Source organism: Accipiter gentilis, chromosome 24 (assembly GCF_929443795.1).
Source record: "Accipiter gentilis chromosome 24, bAccGen1.1, whole genome shotgun sequence".
Lineage (NCBI taxonomy): Eukaryota > Metazoa > Chordata > Aves > Accipitriformes > Accipitridae > Astur > Astur gentilis.
Window position 1 is genome coordinate 22,005,726 of NC_064903.1, and position 20,870 is coordinate 22,026,595.

Below are 20,870 nucleotides of genomic sequence, written 5' to 3' on the forward strand. Positions count from 1 at the left end.
GCACATTCTTCTATTTTCCTTTCCCTAACTCCAACTTTTAAGTCCTTTCCTCCACAATGCCAGTGTCACACCTGCAACACATTGCACAGGCCTTTTCTTGTCGATCCCCTCCTCCTTCCATCCATCACAAGATTCCTTTTTTTTTTTTTTCCTTTTTTTTAAACCACCAAAGCCCTCGTAACATCTTCAACCCCCTCCTTTGCCTATTCATCATCCAGCTTGGGCACACAGTTACAAGAAGCCTCGACATCTGCACCTATACAGAAAGATGTCAGTACTGGAAGAAGGAGCAGAAGCACTGGTGGGAATTTCGAACTACCCAACACCACGTAAGTCCAGCCTGAGTCATAAACATCTCAGCAGCACTGGACAGAACCAGCAAAGGGCCAAGTAGAAGAACACACTCTCCCAGCGGTATCATAAGCTACCGAATTTTAAAACCAATGCTCAAGCTAAAAGTCTGACAAACTTATTTTTTTAAACTGTTTGAAATTTAACAGCATATGGGTAGTAAACCATTAACCTTAACACTGTGTGGGTTAAGTCTCAAGGCTTTTCCTCTCTTTGACAGACCTTGTTTCCGCAGTCTTTTCTTCTTAGCTAGGTTTCATTGTCCATACACTGCCAAGAGAAGAGACAAACAAAATTAATATAAAGAAAGAACCATTCAAAATGCTAATAAAGTAAGCCAACCAAAGAAGAGTGGTACCTCATCTTGAGACTTCACATTGGACAATGCCGCCTGTAACCATCCTGCCAAGTTCAAACCCTCAAGTTTCTCCACCCAGCCATCACAAAAAGCAGGGCTCATGGACAGAAGATGGTACCAGTCTGCACCTGCTTCAAGCCCTACACGCTTTCTCGTGTTTGTACCTTAGCTGATAGTAACCAACTACGGTTGTTGTTTTTCCAACCACTATTCTCTCCCTCCTATCTTGAAAAACATGGTCTTCACAGATTTTAATGTTTCAAATGGTATGTCCTTTTTTGCCCTCATTAAAAAGAAATCTCATTAGGTGGGCTTTACAGAGTGTTAAACCTCAGCACCAATTTCAACTTCTGTAATACAAAGTTACAAAATTTAATCATTCTATTTAATAGAATGATGAAGCTGTAAATTAATTAAACTTTTATCCAGCATCCACCATACACTTTCTGCTATCACTGAATATGTTAAAAAAACTTTTGTGCCCTTTACGGTATGTAGTTTTAGGGCAAGAAAAAAACAGATGCAAGAGAAAAATCAAGGTAACAATACTGATGTCCCACAGCGTGCCCCGCTCTTCAGAACAGTAGGTACCACTCAACGACTCTGAACTAAACAACCAAACTAAACAGTAGTCTTACTCCAAACAACTGTTCATCACAGAAAGAATTAGCCCACACATGTAATTTTAAGCTGTCACGATACGTAAAGGTCAAAGCCTTTCACTGCACTTCTTGGAAGAAACACTACTGTTATCCTCAAATATATATTGTAAAATGTAAACGTTAATATAGTTCACCAGTAAATACCAAGTATGAATAATAAAAGGTATCAAAACATGATCTGAATGCAATGCTTAAAAGCATCATGTCCAGATTTCATACCGCTGTCTAAAATGCTGGCTCTCCAGAAGTTTAACTTCTGCCATTTCAAGCCCCCACGTCCTGTTCTGTACCCCTCAAACTGTGAGGGACTCATAGACAAGTCTTTCTACAAAGCTGGCTATAGAAAACGTTTAAAATACTCATAATAAAGTACCTGATTATTCCGTCCATCTGTAAGGTGGAAAAATGAGCCAGCACCGATGTGTGCTTTGTCACATAGTCAGAATGATCATCTTCAGTCTGCTATGAAGAGACTCCTTCAGTCTATGTATTCAATATAATGGTCAGGAATAAAGCATTAAAATTGTCCAAAAAAGCACAACTTTAATCTCTAAGATTTTTTTGGAATGCTACAGCCTCCTCCTTTGATTGCTGGGCATACAAAGAAGTAGTATAAACAAACAGATGAACAGGTTCATGTCTGCATCATTTCTGGTTTTTAGTACAAAACCTCTGAGTTCACCGGCCAATAGCCTGTTGGAAAACCTTGATGAAAGAGTTCATTTAATATCGCACTCTCTTCTTAAAGTTTTTAATCTATTACTGATTTAATAATTCAAGCATTCTAGAAAGAGAGTGAAATTAAGATAGCAATATTTTTAGTATTTCATTTTGCAAGCTGTTCTTATTACACAGATAAATAAGACAAAACCTACCTGGGCTTTTCCCAAAACATGTGAGAAGTTTTACATTCTCTTTACTTAAAGGAAAAAATTTCAAAGGAATATCAGTATCACATTTGATAATTATTTTAGAAGTGAGCACAAATACATTACCTGTAACTTAAAAGAGTTAGTCAAATAAACCCACAACACTCTCCCTTCAATAGTCTGATAAGTATACCTAAAGCAACTTGTTTACTTGAAATGTAATTACATATTAATTAGTAAATAATGTAATTAAAAGTATTAGGCAAATTTACACAGAATGAGACTTTCCTAAACACCATAAATGAAAAGCAAACTCCAAAATATTTGGAGTGCAAGAGATGCGTTTTATTGTATGCCCGTTACGATGAGTAACACATTTAGAAATAATAATCCCACATAACAGTGACAATCTTATTTTACAGCGTGTACATCATTTTTTACAGCCACATAAAACACGTATTTTTCTAAGAGATTTCCCAAATTTAACTTTCTGAAGTTTAGAAATATAAAAAAAATTTATTCTCAAGGAACTGATTCTCATCTGGTGCAAAAACAAAACATGAACATTATCTGAAACACAAAGCCACAATATAGCATGAAGTTACAATTTATCATGTGAACAGCTGTGTGCAAACATGAAGCAACTAAAAAAGTAAAAAATACACATTATATGCATAACATTTATGAACAGGTTTTTCATTAAATAGCCCTAGACCAGCTTGTTATATTAAGCGCCATTTGATTTGCAGCATGCTAACACAAAGCATTGTTTAAAGGGATGCATATTTTAAATGTATACACTGTAAACTGAAGATCCACCTCCAAACTCTAGTGGCAGCATATTTTTCTGGTTAAATACTGCATATATACTTTCTTACAGATTGAAAATGCATGTTTATAGTATGGTATAGATTTTTTTTTTTAAAGAATTGATTAAAAGGTGCAATTTTATGTCTATATTGAAAATTTCATATTAGGAGGTAGGACAATAATAGTCATACCTTTTAAGAACACTGCCCTAAAGAACTTCTAAGTACTTTGAATTTTAATTAAAAAACCCTACGTTTTTCAGCTTTGTTTTTAATATTCTTTTTAGAGAACATTTTAAAGTAGCAAGAAAAAAAAATGAGTGTTGAGTCACAACACTACGAGCTGCATCCATTTTATCCTTAAAAAAAAAGTCAAAGTTAATTTTGTCGTATGTGCCATACTGAACAACATTCAATTGTAGTTTCAGATAAAAAAGGGAAATTATATACATATACATCTTTAACCCTAGCACCAGAACACCACCTTTGAGATCATAACATAATGCTATATTTTAAACATCTCATCCTGCAATAAAATAGGTTAGCAGCTTTGAAAACCATTAAAAAATTACTTGTTGGACCTAAACTAATAAAGGAAACGAAAAAGTTTCCCATATGAAATGTTAAAACAAAAAAACAAAACAAAAAAAAGGGACAACCCCCCCCAAATTTGACCAGTTCTGGAATTTAATTTCCAGGCACTATTTAAAAACGTTATGATCAAGTGACTGACTAACACTCTCCTTTCAAAACTGCACAGGAAGTTAGACTCAGTTGCCTTCGCAAACAATTTGTAAATAACCCCACCATATATCTGAACTGTTTTCATATTGGAGACAAATGCTGTTACTGACAAAATGAGTAACACAACCATCTTTGTTTTGTCTTCTATAGCTTAATAATGTGTAACACTATTAATTTGAAGACATTCATCCATCTTTCTGCATTCTATAGTGCTCTTTAGGTTCTGATAAGCAACAATCATAGGGCTATGAGATCCCCTGTCAACCCTAATACTTTTAAGACTTTTAATACAAAGAATGTAAAGTTATGATTTAATATCAAGCTTTGAAACCAGGAGAAACAGTTCATGAGATTTTTTTTTCCCCAATTAGCATATCACAGTTTCTAAATTGCTTCCTTCTTGAGATCATATATTACATTATGGCCTCTTTGTGGTGCCTCATTATATGCTGATTTTTTTCAGATGGTCTACGGAATCCCTTTTTGCAATACTCACACCTATGTGGATAGTCTTTTGTGTGTATTGATATTACATGTCGCTTAAAGCCTGACGCATCCGTAGTGCTATATTCACAATACTGGCATTGATAAACTTTTCTTCCACTGTGGGTCTTCATGTGCTTCTTAAGTTCATTTTGCTGCCTAAATCCTCTTTTACATCTTTTGCATTTAAAAGGCAGGTCCTTGGTGTGAACTGAGAGGATATGCCCGCTAAGTACAAAAGGATCTGATGTTTTAAAGTCACAGTGTCTACACTGATGTATCTTTTTACCTTTATGGGTTTCACTATGCTTTTTGAGCTCAGATGGACGATGGAAGCCTTTTTCACATACCTCGCATTTGTGGGGAAAATCCTTTGTGTGAACTGAAATAATGTGTCGCTTCAGGTCACTTGAATTGGTGCTCTTATGGTCACAGTGTGGACACTGATGAGTCTTATGCCCTTGAAATAATTCTGTGTGCTGCTGCAGTTCTTTTTCATCTGTAAACGCCTGGGGACAGTGCTCACATTTAAATGGCAAATCAGTCCCGTGTTTGGTTTTGATGTGAGTTTTCAGATTGGACTGATCAGCACACCTGAAGACACAGTGCTGACACTGGTATGGCTTTTCCCCAGTGTGGGTCCTCATATGCTTTTTCAGCTCTGATGGATGACGGAATCCTTTCCCACACTCCACACAGACATGAGGGAAGTTCTTACTATGAACTGCAAGTAGATGTCTATTGAGTAGTCCCTGCTCTGCAGTTTCATAGTCACAATATTTGCACTTGTGTAGCTTAGGCTCCTTGTCCCTCAATATTAGTTTATTAGAACTCAATGGGCTCGCTTCTCTGTATCTTCTTGTATATTCTGTAAACTCATGGGTTTTATCAACTTTATTTATAAGTTTATGGCTTTCCAGATGATTGTGGAAACTTACTTTTTTGTTAGTTGTAAAGTCACAGTCTGTACACTGGTATTTCTTCTTAATCATATGATCTGGATGATTCTTCATATGCCTTTTCAAGAATCCTCTGGATTTAAATTTTTTCCCACAAATATGACAAGGGTAAACTGTTAAGGGCTGTCCATCAGGACCTATTATAACAGCTGTTTTTAAACAAACAAAAACAAGTTATGAAGGAAACAAATTTACTGATTAAGAAGTTTTAAATCAGCCAACTGCTGTTCAGATTCATGCACTTACACTTGCAGCAGACAGAGAATGGTTCAGTAGTTTAAAAACAACCAATCCACAGCACCTACAGTTTATATAGTTTTGTTTTAGAAACTGCTCAAACAGATCAGTAATATCATATGTGCAGTGAATATATCCACGATTACTTTTTAGCAGCTTGCAAACTTCAAATGAATTGCATCAGCCCTACGTGTACTGACTTTGAATGGCAAAAACTATTACATTTTCTATGCACAGAATTGGAGGGGGAAGGACACAGGAAATACGCAAATCATAATTTGTATTTTCTAATTCTGCACCAGCTTAAAAAAAAAAAAAAAAAAAGGAATAGTACAGGAGTAAGTGCCACTCCATGACAATACGCATAACCATACAGTGTTTACCTGTTTGCCATTGCCTGGCCTCTCCTCTCCTCCTTTTCTTGGTTTTTTGTTTTAGCACTCTATTAGTGCTAATGCTATCACAAATCTGCAGGTATTGTGTTGCATTACCGTTTTTGTTTTCTAATCGTGTATCCAAGTTATTTCCTAGAAACAAAAATTAGACACCATAAAAAATCTTAAACAACTTTTTTCTTTGGGACTGATGACTGGAATTGCACAGCAGCATATCTACTTTTTTAAAAAAAAATATTGCCCATTCCTCTACAATGAACATATATAAAAAAGATATATAAAGCACTACCTATCTTTGCTGGCAAAAGTAAAGAATATAATTGTTTAAACATTGACTAATTCTCAAATATATTCCTTGATTTCTCATAATTCTCAAGACATTAATTTCTTATCAGTTTTGCTGATTGTTTCCTTTTATTTAACTTGGTTTTACTTCTTAACAACTGCATTATCTCTTTTCTGACTACAAAACTATACTAAAAACCCTGGCAGATCCTCCCAACTTCCCCACCCACTCTGAAGGCCTACACAACACATCTAGAACTGTTCTCATTTCAAAATAGTAGAGAAAGACTGTGGAGTCCTTCAATACATACTTTATGGATAATTTTTTGCATTCACTGATTAGGAGAACTGACACATGAATGTATGTATTTTCAGAGACAGCAAGTTAGTTTTAATGCTGTAACAAGCACAGTTACATGTTCTTACCTGCCGCTTGACCATCTTCATATCTTCTGGGTAGCCTTCTTTCATCTCCTGCAGAAAATGGTATTTTAGTCATTATAAATTACAATTCTTTTTAAAGACTATGGCTTTGAAAGTCTGATAGAGAGAAAGCTAACTTAGCTAATAAGTAACAGCTTAACTCTATCCAAACTGAGATGTGCAGTTCCCAATTAGTTCAGTATTTTGTTAACTATGAGCCCCAGGAAATAAAGTCACATCTTTGTGAACAGTTAATATCCACTAAAGTTGTGTTTGCATGCTTACCATTCTGACTGTCTTTCCTGCTTTTCATAATTAATATGCTTGTTTTTGCAAACCTTTAATCTTATATTTAACCTCAGATACAAATCCAGAAACGAGGTTATCTGAAACCCACAATTTGTTCTTGAAATCGAAGTACTTATCTTTCTGGAGTAGAACTAGGCGGATAAGACGACTTGCACCTTATCAGCTGCTCAGCACTCATCTATATGAGGCACTACAAAGTTCTGGCAGATGTAGAAGTAATACCTTAAGAGTATATTCCTCATTTTGGACTGAAAGTGTTTACTGCTACGTAACAAGGCTCCGTGGTTCTAAACCATTTTATCAGCCCAACTACTGTGCTCAGACACATTACACCAATGAATTTTAACTAACTTGCTTACTTAATTACAACATAAACCACGGACAACCTGATACCCTCTTAATATACACATAGTATGACAAAATCCAAAAAAATAATATGAAAGGCAAGAATATTCAGAATTTGCAATATATGCTGATAAGACACTTCTAGTATTTGAAGCATGGCTGCAGAGAACAAATTACTTTTTTTTCTTTTTGTTTCTAACCTGAAGCACTAACAGGCTTAAACCAGGTATATAAACTAAAATTATTAGGAACATGTTTACAAATTTATTGCTACTATTCCCTTTTTAAAGTTTTTTTCCCCTTCCTCCTAGCTTATGTAAAATACTTAAGGCTATTTTTGCAAGATCTTCAACGGCCAACCTAAATAACCATTAAAACCCATGCGTTCTGTACATCTGAGCTGGAATCAAGTTCTAAAAGCTTTCCTTTCTACTTCACAAAACTCAACATATAGCAATCCATTCATTGTATGCAAGACAATCAACTACTAAAGTAATCTGTAACTGTTTGACAAGCCAGCATTGGAAAAAACCCACCAATGTAAAAATGGAATTGTTTTCTTCATATTGAACTGAAAAAAGCCTACGGACCTTATGTGTAAAAAGGTCATGAATGATGTCAAAATAATTTTTCACATCATTTCATCAACTCCACTAACTGACACTGCTAAAAGATCAGAAGGAGCTGTTGCCAAACCCCTAGGACAAGGTGAGAGATCATCACACTTGCCCAGAGATTCTGGAAGCTAGATTAGGGAGAAAATAATGGAAGGTATTTTCAGAAAATAAGCATACAGATTCCTACCATAAGCAGCAGCCCAAGCAACAGGGACAAAAGTTTTATTCACGCCAGAGTCTTCAAGCTGTGTGTCTGGAAGTGATGTAGCTTCTTCTTCACCTACAATAACTTCCATATAAACTTCATCTGCTATTTCAGCACAGCCTGGATTAAAGGAGAAGAATGAATCTTTAATTTTATTCTGCTCATCCTAAATTTTCCTTCGTTTAATTTGCTCTCACTCTGATTGATACCCGCTATAAATTACTTTTCTTCCTTTGGCATTTAGAACCACCCCTTCCCTTACGGGATCATTGTTTATTCAGACATTCCTTGAAGAGAGAAAACACATATCAATAAATATGAATCCAAAACAAATACCAACATAAATTCAAATATACAATCTTATAAACTTGTAACTGATGACATTCATTTGCCACTTTGCCAGAAAGCTGATTAAACAAGGCAATTCACAGTAGGAAAACAGAAAAATGAGAAAATTGACTAACCTCATTAACTTCATCCATGGACATGTTAAATTTAATATAAATAATGAAATGATTGCATACAGTATGCACAAAGTGCATTTATCCACATCACTTTTAAATAATTATAGCCTGCTTTTTATTTTTAGAGAAGATGAGCTTAGTTTTCTACCACTTCAGGCTGAAGAATCCTTCAGAAAAATTAAGGAAGTCCTTGAGCATGATGTTTATATTGTTGTACAAAACAGCATGAGAAACAAAAATGTTTCTTATTATGCTTACTAATATCTTCATCTTCCTGAGAAGAGTCCTTAACAGCCATGTAAACCATTTTTTCTCGCTGCATTCTACCAACACCTCCTTGTTCAATTACTCCAGCTACAGAATGTCCATTGTGAAAGTCACTCTCTGTGACAATTTCTGTCCCACCTTTAACAAAAAGAAGTTAAACGCATAAAGTAAATGTAAACAAAGCCACTGTTAAGATTAATTCAGATCTAAGTACTTTTTTTATTTGCAACAAAGGCATTTAATAAACTCTAATTAAATGTTTTTACATCCATGTCTGTCATAAAATCATGCAAGTTTAATACTCTGGAGCAGAGAAGGAAAAAGGTCTCTCTCAGTGTGTCCTGATAAATTCAAGGCTGAACAATCACTACCAAAAAGGATCAAGAGCCTTTCATGCATGCTAGCAGTGAACTCCCGTGCGACTGGAAACAGACACCTGCCCATGTCCACCAAAACAATGACTGTAATTCTAATCTTGCTCCAAACACAGCCTTTAAATTCTCTCTTGAGATGTGAACACCTAATTCTTATCCCTCTTTCTCTCCCCCAATCCTATTTACTCACCTTGCAAAAACTGATTCTTAGGTAATTTTTCCTACAAAGATTCTAATGTGTATGTCCTACAGTCATTACACAGGACTGAGTAGTAATTTACACTGGGGTTACACTTCTCAAACCGTGAGAGAGCAAATGTTACTGCCAATTACTTCAACAAGAAGAATATTATCTAGAAAGAAAGGCTAGCAAGAATGTAAGGTGCCGCACCGAATCCCTGGAGAAAACACAATCTGAAGAGTAACAGCTGGAAAGAAGGAAATGAGAACAACTGCCCACACGGTCCTGCTCCAGGTGACTGACAAGCTTTGGCCCACTGACTTACTTGAACGGAGGCAAAAGAACAAGTTCCAACCTGGAACGCGATACTGATGCTTGAGTCAGAAAGAGGTGGCAGATAAATATGGATGCTTAGTCTTCCACACATCTCGGGGACTGAACAGTGAGTACAGAAGCTGCAGATTATGGCAGAACAAGCTAACACCTGATATAACAAGAGTCCTTGTTTGCTACTTTGAATGGTCCTGAAGGAAAATACTCAGCTAGGCGGTTGAGTCCAAGTCAAATACATTGATCCATCACTCCCTGTTAAGTGTTTTGTAAATAGGAGACTTTGCCAAACATCCTTCTTCCAACCAAATAGAAGCAGCTCTCCCACTGCAATCAAAATGTGGAATTTCTTTTTCCCAAGCAAGACAAAATCGAGATAATATTAAAATCCCTGGGATGGGTGATGTCTATGGAATACAGTGTACGGAGACCGTCATGCTTTTGAAGGCAATGGTGGCCAAAATGGCCAACTAAGATAGCAGGCACCCCTATCAGCCAGACAACAAAAAACAGATCACAAGGAAGCAAGGAGAAAGACTTCAGAAATTTAGAAATTTGGTCATTATAACAGTTTGGAACAGATAAGGTAATTCGGAAGAATTGAAAGAGAAATAATCTCCACTGCAAGGTACGTAATCTGCCATTATATGTATCATCTAAAATGGCAGAAGATGCTGCCTGAACGCCTGCAGAGGAAATCTCTTCCATATCGACAGTCAAAACCAAACTTTCCTTTTAGTCATTGATCCTCAGTTTATAGTTGGTATACGTACGTGTGTATGCCAAAACTACACGTAATTTTTGATACTTATTTTTATACTTTAAGTTTTACTTTTCCACATTTATGACAAAAGAAAAGTGATTTTGTCACCCAAGCCTATTCCTGTAATTTTTGTCAAAAGTGGCTTTGCCAGGACATTTATCAGATAACTAGACTGCAATGCAAATCTTAATAACAGCCCTCCACCCCACCCCCATGTACAAAAAGATCAAGAGACTACTGCTAATGGATAAACTTGAATCTCGGATGTTCTTTGTGAAGACTGTGATCTCAGTTTCTGTATTCCTTAATGCTGTGCAGCAAACATACGTTATCAATCCAATCAGCTCTTTCCAAGCAGAAGCACTCACCAGTAATGAATGGGGTAATCTACATAACTACCTCACGGCTGTATCAGAAGCACTGAGAGTAGCTCATGAGAACATCCCTGCTGTAAATTAGTTTTCAGCCATAAGAGATTTTGATTCTTCCTGCTGCTGCATTAGCAGTCTGTCCATCAAGACTTCCTCCCAGAGGAAGAAACCGTATTTCAAGAACAGGGCCTGGCAATTCATGTAGGAACTGGCAGATGAAACAGATGTCACAATAGATAAGGGATGTCAAGATGGTTCTTCTCTAGATCCTTTCCCCATGGTCTTAGGAAGCACATGGTCTTCACAACCTCTTTCTCATACTTGAAAGGAATTAAAGATCAAATACTGAAAATCCCAGGGCCTCACAGAAATACTCACTAACCTTCGGCTGAATCAGATACTGTCTATTCCAAATAGGACAGCAAAACATGTAAAGTTACTTTGGCAACCTTGTGAAGGACTTGATTAATAGGCTCCAAAATCTACACTGTATCGTCCTGCAAAAGATACAAAGCAATTCTTAAGACAGTCTGAACTAATACTGAAGCTAACCTGAGAGAGAAAACCAAAGACAACTGCCCTATTAGCTAGCAGTCTGATCATCCCTGGAACAATCCTTTTCTGTCGTTAACTTGAGCTGAAAAGATGACTTGTTTCTCAGAGAAGAATAATAAAGGCATCATACAGCTGAAAATTTCCTGAAGTAGCAGTTCAAGCCACTTGAAAAACAGCACCGGGATTGTTACTAATTGGAGGACTTTGCTGATCTAATCCATAGTTCTGTCTAAAGTTTGAGATTTTCACAGCATAGCCAGGCCAATGCTACTGGTCTATGGGAGATAAACTCCTTTCCCTACTCAACGAAGAACCGAGTCAGGCTGATTTGCCCTGTGAATGGCCCTAGGGCTCCAGGCCAGATACGTTCCAGTGAGGCAGAGTTTCAGTGCCTAAATTCAAAGAGTAAAGTGGAATGAGCCAGAGGTTTCAGCTCAGAAAACAACTGTAAGGGGAACTCTGCTTTTACAGGTTACGAAGAACAGAACACAGGTTAGCTGTACATCCGCTTGCAAAGCACCTGGAAGTGCTGGTCTATCCCTTGCAAAAGAGAACTGCAGAGCAGTTCTGAGTTTCTTGATTAGGTTTGGAAATGACTGTATGCCTAAAGCCCCAGAAATCTTCCCCTCTCTCTGCATCAAGGCCACCAAAGACTGTTCAATGAGCGGAATCCACTCTAAAGGCTCTTCTGTGCTGACACAGTCTCGCAACATCAGAGAAAAGCAGCAGCTGACACTCAACCACTTCTGCATTTGGGCTTTGGTTGTCTGAAAATAATTACTGCTAATCAGAAGAGAACTTGAGACTAATACACACCCAGTATTTATGGCATATGGGCAGCCTCCACAAATGTCACATTCTAAAAAACATTCCAGCCAGTGGATTACATGAAATTAAGAACAACAAACAAAAAGACCCTGAAATACTTCATACTACTGGAAGAATACACAGAACTTAAAAGGTACCTATTTCGACATCATCTTCAGCTTCAGCTTTAAATATGTACACTTTGATAACTTCTGAACCAAACCCATCATCTTTAGCAACATCATCATTTGTCACCTCAGTACTGATTTTCAAGGGAGTGCTTCCTATATGGTCCAATTTTTCTCCAACATCATCCACTGTAAAGATAAGAGAATAATAATGAGGTTCAAACACGCTTTTTAAAAGTCAAAGTAATCAGTAGCATGATTTTCTCCACTATTATCCCCATGCATAGTAAAGGTTTGTATTCATAAATGGCCTTTACGAAACAGTTCATCTCAAGATACTTAAAAGAGATTCCAGAAGTTCAGTACTCATTTTATTGCAACTCAGGAAACACAGCAAGAATTACAGAATGAAGAACACAAGAGGGAGCTTGTTATCACAGAGAACATGGGAATTAGTTACTTCTGAAACTATTACACTTAGAAAGCAAAAATGTATCAGTAAGTAAAATTAAACATCTATCCAGAAGTGTTATAAATTAAAACAGAATTGCCTGCTGCAGCCTAAGAGTCCCAAAAAGTTTCACTACTTTAAGATACTAGTGACTTAAAATTTAGTAGCTGAAGCTCTTATGAAGAGTGATGACTCAGAGTATATTCCCAATGAAAGAAGTGTGCATTAAAAATTTGACTACATCTTCACCCTGAAAGAAATTATGATTTTATCCACTTTATCGCTTGAAAACATATAAATTAATGAAGATTATTGTATAGTATACAGCATTAAAAGATGCAGTGACAATAAATCTAAATACTACTATGTGAAATTGACTTCTCATTATTTATGTATGCAACTTAGTCACTCTGATTATTTGGTCTGTATATTCAAAATGCCCATTTTATTTATACAACAAAAATTACATTCAAACTATTAAAAGTGTAGAAGTAACGCTATTTTGGTAAAAAGGGTATTCACATAGATATCCATATATATACCCCAAATTGCCAATACGAAGGCCACTGAACTAAGCATCTTTCTAACATATGTATTGCCAACACACTTCTCTCAGTGGATAAAATTAGCTCCTGTGCAGATGGCCAACACAAACCTGTGCAATGCTCAACACCCACTGAAGTCCTCTAAATAGAGAAGAACTCCACAAAATGTAGACAAAATCTGAATTAAATACATTGCAGGGATACAGCAATTTACTGCATACATAACATTAAAATATGTGCATATGAGATTAAAAATTTTTTTTAAAATTAATATTAAAGTGACAGTAGCGTTTCATGACTAAGAACAGAGTCTACTCAATGCGGACACGGAGGGCTCTGATTACTGAGGAAAGGACGGCTTACCTCGGGATGGCCGCAGCGGTTCCCAATCCCCCTCTAAGTTTCCTGCCCTCAGTGCAGTGATGACTGCTCTCGCAGAGCTGCTTTTAACTACTTCAGGCTACAGCCTGGTGTACTGAGGTAAACTGGAGTTAGTTTAAGCTTTTCTTAATACTCCAGGCAGTCATGCGAAGTGGTTCAAAACATGCTGGAAAAGGAGCAGATGCCTTTCCCGCAGCAGGGTGGGAATCCACCATAGCAATCCCAAACTAAGCTCTTCCTGTTTACAGACAGGATTCCACGGAAACACCTATCCAACTAACACCATTTTTCAACCCCACATTGAGGAACCTTATTTCTATTTCAGAAATCTTGGACTGCATCAGAAGAGTATATAAGTTATTGAGGACAGAACTAGATATAACGTAGGTAAGTACAAGTAAGTATTTGATTTCATTTAAGAACCTCTGAAAGTTATATATTTTGATGAAAATTGAACAGAAAACATTAAAAAAATGCTATGTTTTAGCTGTTTCTTTTTTCAAATAAGAGATTAATTGCATTGCTGAAAAAATATCAAACTTGGATCAGTAGAAAAAAAATTAAAATTTCCTCAGGAAAAGAGTTTTTGTTTTTTAATAAAAACCATTCTACATCTCTAATAACATCGACGCCAGCAACAACATCACCTTAATCTGTTAGAATCTGATGTACTGCATGGCATTGACATTACCTTGCAGGACAATTAGAACACTAGAGTATGAACACCACAGATGAGAAAGCCACAACAGAGAACTTGCCATACTCCTTTGACACTTAAGTTTACCAGCATCAAGTTATTAGTACATCTTTATATCCAGTATGGGAGTGTTACTTCATCTGCTAATGGAAATTTTTTATGCTGCCAGAATGGAGTTATTAGAAGAGAGGATTATGCATCCTCTACTAACACGAAAAGGTAAGATGCTAAAAGATACTTATCTTGGAAAAAGTATTTCCATACATTTACTATGTTTGAATTTATTAAAGACCATTTTCTTTTCTGCATGGCTTTTAACATTTATAGAAGTTTCTTATCCATATTCTTCAAAATGATACACATACGTTTAATTTTAGTACAATGAACATTTCCACTACATGTATGAGTTTTTGACGGACTGGAGGTAACTAATAGTACAAGGCAGGAGTGATTATATATATCTTTGTATGACTAGACATGCTGCCAAAATGCAGAAAGAATATTTAAAGGCTGGGTGGAAGAAATCACTAATTGTAAGCTGTTACTGTAATTTTAGAATTGGTAGGTGGTAGTAAAGTTATTTTCAGATCTGCAACTCAAGCAACACCAACTTTTTCTAAACTCATACATTTTATAAACATAACACATTATCAGTTTAACACAGAAAATAAATATTTCTGTACTGGAAGGTTATTTAACAACAGCAACTTCCAACCGAACAGTGGAGTAAGCACACATATGTGATGAGAAGTTTTCTTTATGCCAAAAATGTCCAACTACTCAACTAATATTGGGTGACAATGACTGTACACCACTATGTATCTGGTGAAACAACAGAAGAATAAACCCACAGAATTTAGATAGTTGCCTTACCAGGACATCGACTGCAATACAACGAAGATTACACAAAGAAAAAAAAAAGAGCAATTTTTGAAGTTTACAAATTTTATAATAAATATTTTCAGCCAAATATATAAAGTAAAATACATGGATATAGCATGTACACTCAAATGCTGTGTTTTACCATTTCAAGTAAAGCCCCCGAATCTTCAATATCCTTTAAAAAATAGGCAGCCCTGTCTTAGAGGGGCAAACTTACAACATTATTTTTAAAATTAGTGGTTACTCCCACACCATCAACCATCCTGTGTATTTTCAGAGATCTTCAGTGTCTACAATTTAAGATAAAGTAATGGAAACATATCAGGAAGCCTGTGTATTCAGGGCTTCTGGAATCACTTTTCTAAAAAAAGCAAAAGTGTAATGTAACAAAATTTGAAAAAATATAAACTGGACTGAGAAAATAATACTGATATAGACTGTCATTTGTAAGATGTTGCCTTTTGTTTCAAATACTTCAACAACAAAAGACACTGAATCAACAATTGCTATTGCTTAAATTGCTCTCTTATATGAAGTAAATTTCATGTTTTCAAACTTTTTTAAACACATTTAGGTAAGGGGACAACAATCAACACAGCAGGACATATAATCTTTGTCAAGTTCCAAAATTTTATGACTTTTTTAAAAAAACAGATAATGAAAATATTCTATTGTCCAAGTAATATGACTTCAATCACAGACTGCTAACCCATCAGTGCTAAATTATCTGATGACTTTTCCCAGTGATAGTTCTCAGGAACAGGAATGCTTACTTTATGTCAATGGCATATGAAAGTGTCTTCCAGATCTGACTCATCCACCAGAAGCACTACATATTATTATCTCGTCACTTAAAATTAACTGAAAAAACACAACAGAGAACCTTTATAAATATATGCTGAATCCTCCTGAATAAACAAGGTTTAAAGGAAAACTCAGCACACTTCCAACTTCAAACTTACCTTACTTCGCTGTTTTCAGGTGTGTGATGTCCAGATTCACCGTGGATTGCCAGCTCCCAATTCATGTGATGCCTCAGCATGCACTATGCTGGTGATATCACACCCACCATAGGAGCCCATAGGGATAACATGAGGGCAAGATAAGTCCCGTGGTTTTACAATTTTTCATATTTTTCTAATGTCCGATATACTTATTTTATATCCCATAGGTTACAATATAGGAGTATTAATACTAAAATGTTTAGCAAATTACGTAACACTGTATTGTAATATACTAAAAAGGAGGTGGTGGTGGAACAGTACCTTACCCCTAAAGGCCAGCTCCAGTGTTGTTCTTTGGTGGGTATGAGGTCACCAACATAGTGCATGCAGGGCCAACACACAGATCGGGAGCTGGCAATCCGCTGTGGGTCTGAATATCGCAAACCTGAAAAACAAAAAAGGGTACGCTTTAAGCTACACATGTGCTAACTCCTCCCTGGCAAAATGGGATGTACTGTTCATAATTTTCCCACCTCAGTATGAGATGGATTGGGTTCACGATCACACCATATACATTCATTTTGTATTAATCTCCTTTTTAACAAGTCCCTCTTAAACAGGTATTCTGGAGATTTAGAACAAGGGTTCATGCATATCCCATGGCATACGTTGTGAACATATCAAGAAAAAGGTTTTTAAGTCTTACAAGGCTGATTTTAAAAAGCTGAATTCATCTGCACTGAGACAGCAGAGTGGTGATAATCTTCTAGAGAAAATTTCCAATTACAAAATCATATGCAGCTAGTTTACAGAACTATCAAGACAAACTTAGTATTTTCCAAATAGTATTTACACAAAAATATAATTACCAATAGCGTATAAAATATCTACATGGGAAGGTCATCTTAAAACGGTGAAAAATCACCTTTCAGTATATTTAAACTGTAACTCCCAATAAAAGAGTAAGATAAGTTAAAATTCCACACTCAGCTCAGCTTCACACCCTAAAATGTAGTATTTTAGAAGTTCCCAAAATGTGTTCCACAGAACAGCTAGTGGTATTCCCTAAGGGCATTATCTGTCATTTTATGTAAAGTCCCCCCTTTTTCAATGCTAAATTTCATTGAAAGACAGCTAATTATTTTGAGAATCTTTAAAGCTATCATTTTGATGTGATTTACATTATAAAAAAGTCCAACAGTCCTACATATACAACCCAAAAGAAGTATCATAAAATTAATTTTCTACAATATTTACTGAACATTTTAAGTAAATAAAAAGAGTTTTAAACTGCTTGATAAACTGAAGCATTTATCTATTCTACACAATACCGCACCTCGAATACCGCGTTCAGTTTTGGTCCCCTCACTACAAGAAAGACTTGGAGGTGCTGGAGCGTGTCCAGAGAAGGGCAACGAAGCTGGTGAGGGGCCTGGAGCACAAGTCTGATGAGGAGCAGCTGAGGGAACTGGGGTTGCTCAGCCTGGAGAACAGGAGGCTGAGGGGAGACCTCATCGCTCTCTACAACTGCCTGTAAGGAGGTTGTAGCGAGGTGGGGGTCGGTCTCTTCTCCCAAGTAAGAAGTAATAGGACAAGAGGAAATGGCCTCAAGTTGCGCCAGGGGAGGGTTAGATTGAATTTTAGGAAAAATATCTTCACCAAAAGGGTAGTCAAGGACTGGAACAGGCTGCCCAGGGAAGTGGTGGAGTCACCGTCCCTGGAGGTATTTAAAAACGTGTGGATGTGGCGGACTTGGCAGTGTTAGCTTAATGATTGGACTCAATGATGATCTTAAAGGTCCTGTCCAATGTAAATGACTCTATGACTGCCTTAATTTATCTAAAATGATTACTTAAAACAAAATTCTAGATTAATATGTAGCTTCCAACAGTGACTATTCAGGCATACCATGATTATGCATATATCTAAAATCTAATTTGCCGAAAACTATGTCTCAAAGTGGCTTCGAAACATTGCAAAAGCCATTGGTAAGCTTGAGAACACCTGACAAAACTGTAAACCTATCAGACACAGCTGGGGTCATCAAGTAACTGTTGCTGAAAGTTTAAGATACTCTGTTCTAAGTGCAGTGATCATCATTATCAACCACACTTATCTATCTTAGAAGGAATTTGAAAGATGACTTTACTTACAATTACAAAGGTGCAGTTGGAAATACCGCAGTTACAGAATACAACTCATCATAAGTACTCTGTCAGAAAGGAGGAATTTGTTCAAGGAAACAACTGACTGCAAAAATGGAGTTCCTTTATTTACAAACACACAGAAATTCTTCTGTTGTAGGTCTAATTTGCTTTTAGACTGAGGGTTTTTTGGTTCTTCTTCCAAAAAACTTTTTTGACTCCTGTTAGTGACATATGGCATTACAGTAATGACAGAATGATAAAAAAAAAATAAAAATCATTGCTGTCCATCTTAAACAAAAAATAATAATAAAAATATATTGCATAAGGGAAAAATGCTATGAAATATTGAAATCTTTATAATCACTAATCAGTCATGCCCTCTGTCTTGAAATTTTTAATAAATGCAGCTTGCTGTGAACAGATTGACACTTTGACGCACTTGGCATTGCCTTTTTTTTAACATACTGCTTCTGACTAAATAAAATCTGTTTTGACCTACTCACATTTCATTAACTAATTTGGGGAAGTCAAAAATCTAAAATTAATTGCCATACATTTTATCAAATACGTGTAACAATAAAAACTGGTATCTTAAGTATAATTTAACCACTGAAGATACATAATATACCTAAGGTCCTTTCAGTAGCTCTCACTCAACAAGTAGTATAGGACCATACAGTTTCCTCACAGTTGAATGCTGTGTGGAAACTTGAAATGGGCAGCCACTTTCCAGTGTTAGAGAGCCAATCAATTAACGCACACAATGCCTTAATGTCAAGTTCAGTCCAGAACAGCACAACACACAATGAAATGCCTATTATAATTTTTAATACAGGTAAACAAACAATATTTTGTGGACACATAAAACTTTACGAGTCAGATACCTTAAAAACCTATTTCTTTGTTGGATTCTATTGACTAAACCCAGCATATTATTTTTACATGAATCTACATATGTAATGTAGTAATCTACATAGTAATATACCTGTGTATTTTTTTTAAAAAAGTATTATACTCAAAATATGTGTTTAACTTCCCCATGTGTTTTTCTCAATTTTCAGGAATATCTACTTTCAGAAACACAAACTTACACACTCATTCACTCAACAGCATGAATGTCATTCTCCTTCTTGCTGTATCAGCAATAATGGATTTTTCATCAAGAAAACCCAAATCCAGACACCAAAAATTAACTGGGCAACAGACTACTATTTGAGACTTCCAGTACAGAATGCAGCAAGAGTCAAGTTATAGTACCTTCTCCCCACCAGACCACTTCTACTTCAGATAATCTCCTGTTTATATCTACCTTTGTTTAACTTACAAGATATCATTAAGTAGTCTTCAGATGTACTCTTGCCATCATCATCGTCTTCCGTTTTTATAGTCACTGTGGAGCCAGGAACAGTACCAGCTGCTTGAATGACTGCTTCAGAATCTGAGTTCGTTACAAGAACTTCTTCTGAAACCATTGTAGGAGAGTTGGCTCCTGACACAGAGTCTTGCACCACATGCTCCAAATGTCCATCAGGGCCCGTGACAAGGTCAGCCACAAAAACCTGATCAGGAACTCTAACAGTTTCTGTTATTAGATCAGAAGTCAAAACATGATCACTGGTATCTAAAGCTTCTTCAATAGCAACATCAGCTTCCAAAACAGAATCGGGAACAATTACACCTTCTGTTACAACATCAGTTTCAGTGATGATGTCAGGTCCTTGGACAACTTCAGCAGCTAAGCCATGATCAAGAGTTATTCCATCATCGGTAACAACATCAGAAACTAGGACAGCTTCAGGGACTGATACAACAATATGGTCTCCATCAATATGAGCAGTGCCAGCCATTCCAGCCACTATGAAACAATTATGAATGAGGAGAAAAACGTTAAAATTATTGCATTAGCAATTAGTTTAGATAAGAAACAGAATAATTTTAGAGATAAGTTAAACAAATGTACAAATCTGTCACTTTTCAACAATCCACATTTTGCGTTTCACCCAATAGAGAGTACCCAAAGCAGCCTGTATTCTTTAAATTAAGAAAAACAAAACATGCCACTTCTTTAAGACACAATGTGGAGTTTGCCCCCAATTTAGGTTTTACAATGCCAATACGTTAAAAACTACAGGCCAGTTTGCAATTTCACCTTTTTTAAAGTCCAGTTAGAAAACGTTTGACTACAGTAGCAGTTTGAACCTTCACAGAATTCTTGCATGATACTGGAAGTATGGCAATAATACATTAACTGCTGTTACAATAAAAGGATTCTCATCCTTTAGACTGCATGGGCCTTGGTAAAAATAAATACTCAGTTGTATGCAATATTTATAGAACAATTTCCAACAACTTGCCACGTTGCAAGGAATGACTAGAAGCAGAAACCTGTTTTTCATTAACAGACTTGACTGGCGAGTCATATTTGCAGACTACTTTTCTATACATAAAAAAGAATGCACACATAATAGCAGTTTTAATGAATAAAACACTCAAGAAAATGGTTCTTATCAGAATTAAAAAAAAATTAAAATT

General features: G+C 36.2%; 1 protein-coding gene across 7 annotated transcripts in view; it reads right to left on the bottom strand.

Annotated features, from left to right (window-relative positions):
* Positions 1 to 1,748: 1,748 nt before the first annotated feature.
* ZNF711 (zinc finger protein 711) overlaps positions 1,749 to 20,870 on the bottom strand; it is a 28,044-nt gene continuing 8,922 nt past the window's right edge. For 5 of the 7 annotated variants that reach the window (XM_049828286.1, XM_049828285.1, XM_049828288.1 and 2 more), the window contains 7 exons: positions 19,663 to 20,193; positions 12,322 to 12,480; positions 8,774 to 8,920; positions 8,034 to 8,171; positions 6,579 to 6,626; positions 5,856 to 5,999; positions 1,749 to 5,384 (listed from right to left, as the gene is read on the bottom strand). In XM_049828286.1, coding sequence (XP_049684243.1) covers positions 4,207 to 5,384; positions 5,856 to 5,999; positions 6,579 to 6,626; positions 8,034 to 8,171; positions 8,774 to 8,920; positions 12,322 to 12,480; positions 19,663 to 20,193 — 2,345 coding nt within the window. In that variant the 3' untranslated portion in view covers positions 1,749 to 4,206. Of the gene's footprint in view, positions 5,385 to 5,855; positions 6,000 to 6,578; positions 6,627 to 8,033; positions 8,172 to 8,773; positions 8,921 to 12,321; positions 12,481 to 16,020; positions 16,109 to 16,209; positions 16,507 to 19,662; positions 20,194 to 20,870 lie in introns of those variants that run through there. The other 2 variants (XM_049828290.1, XM_049828289.1) reach the window with 2 other exon arrangements.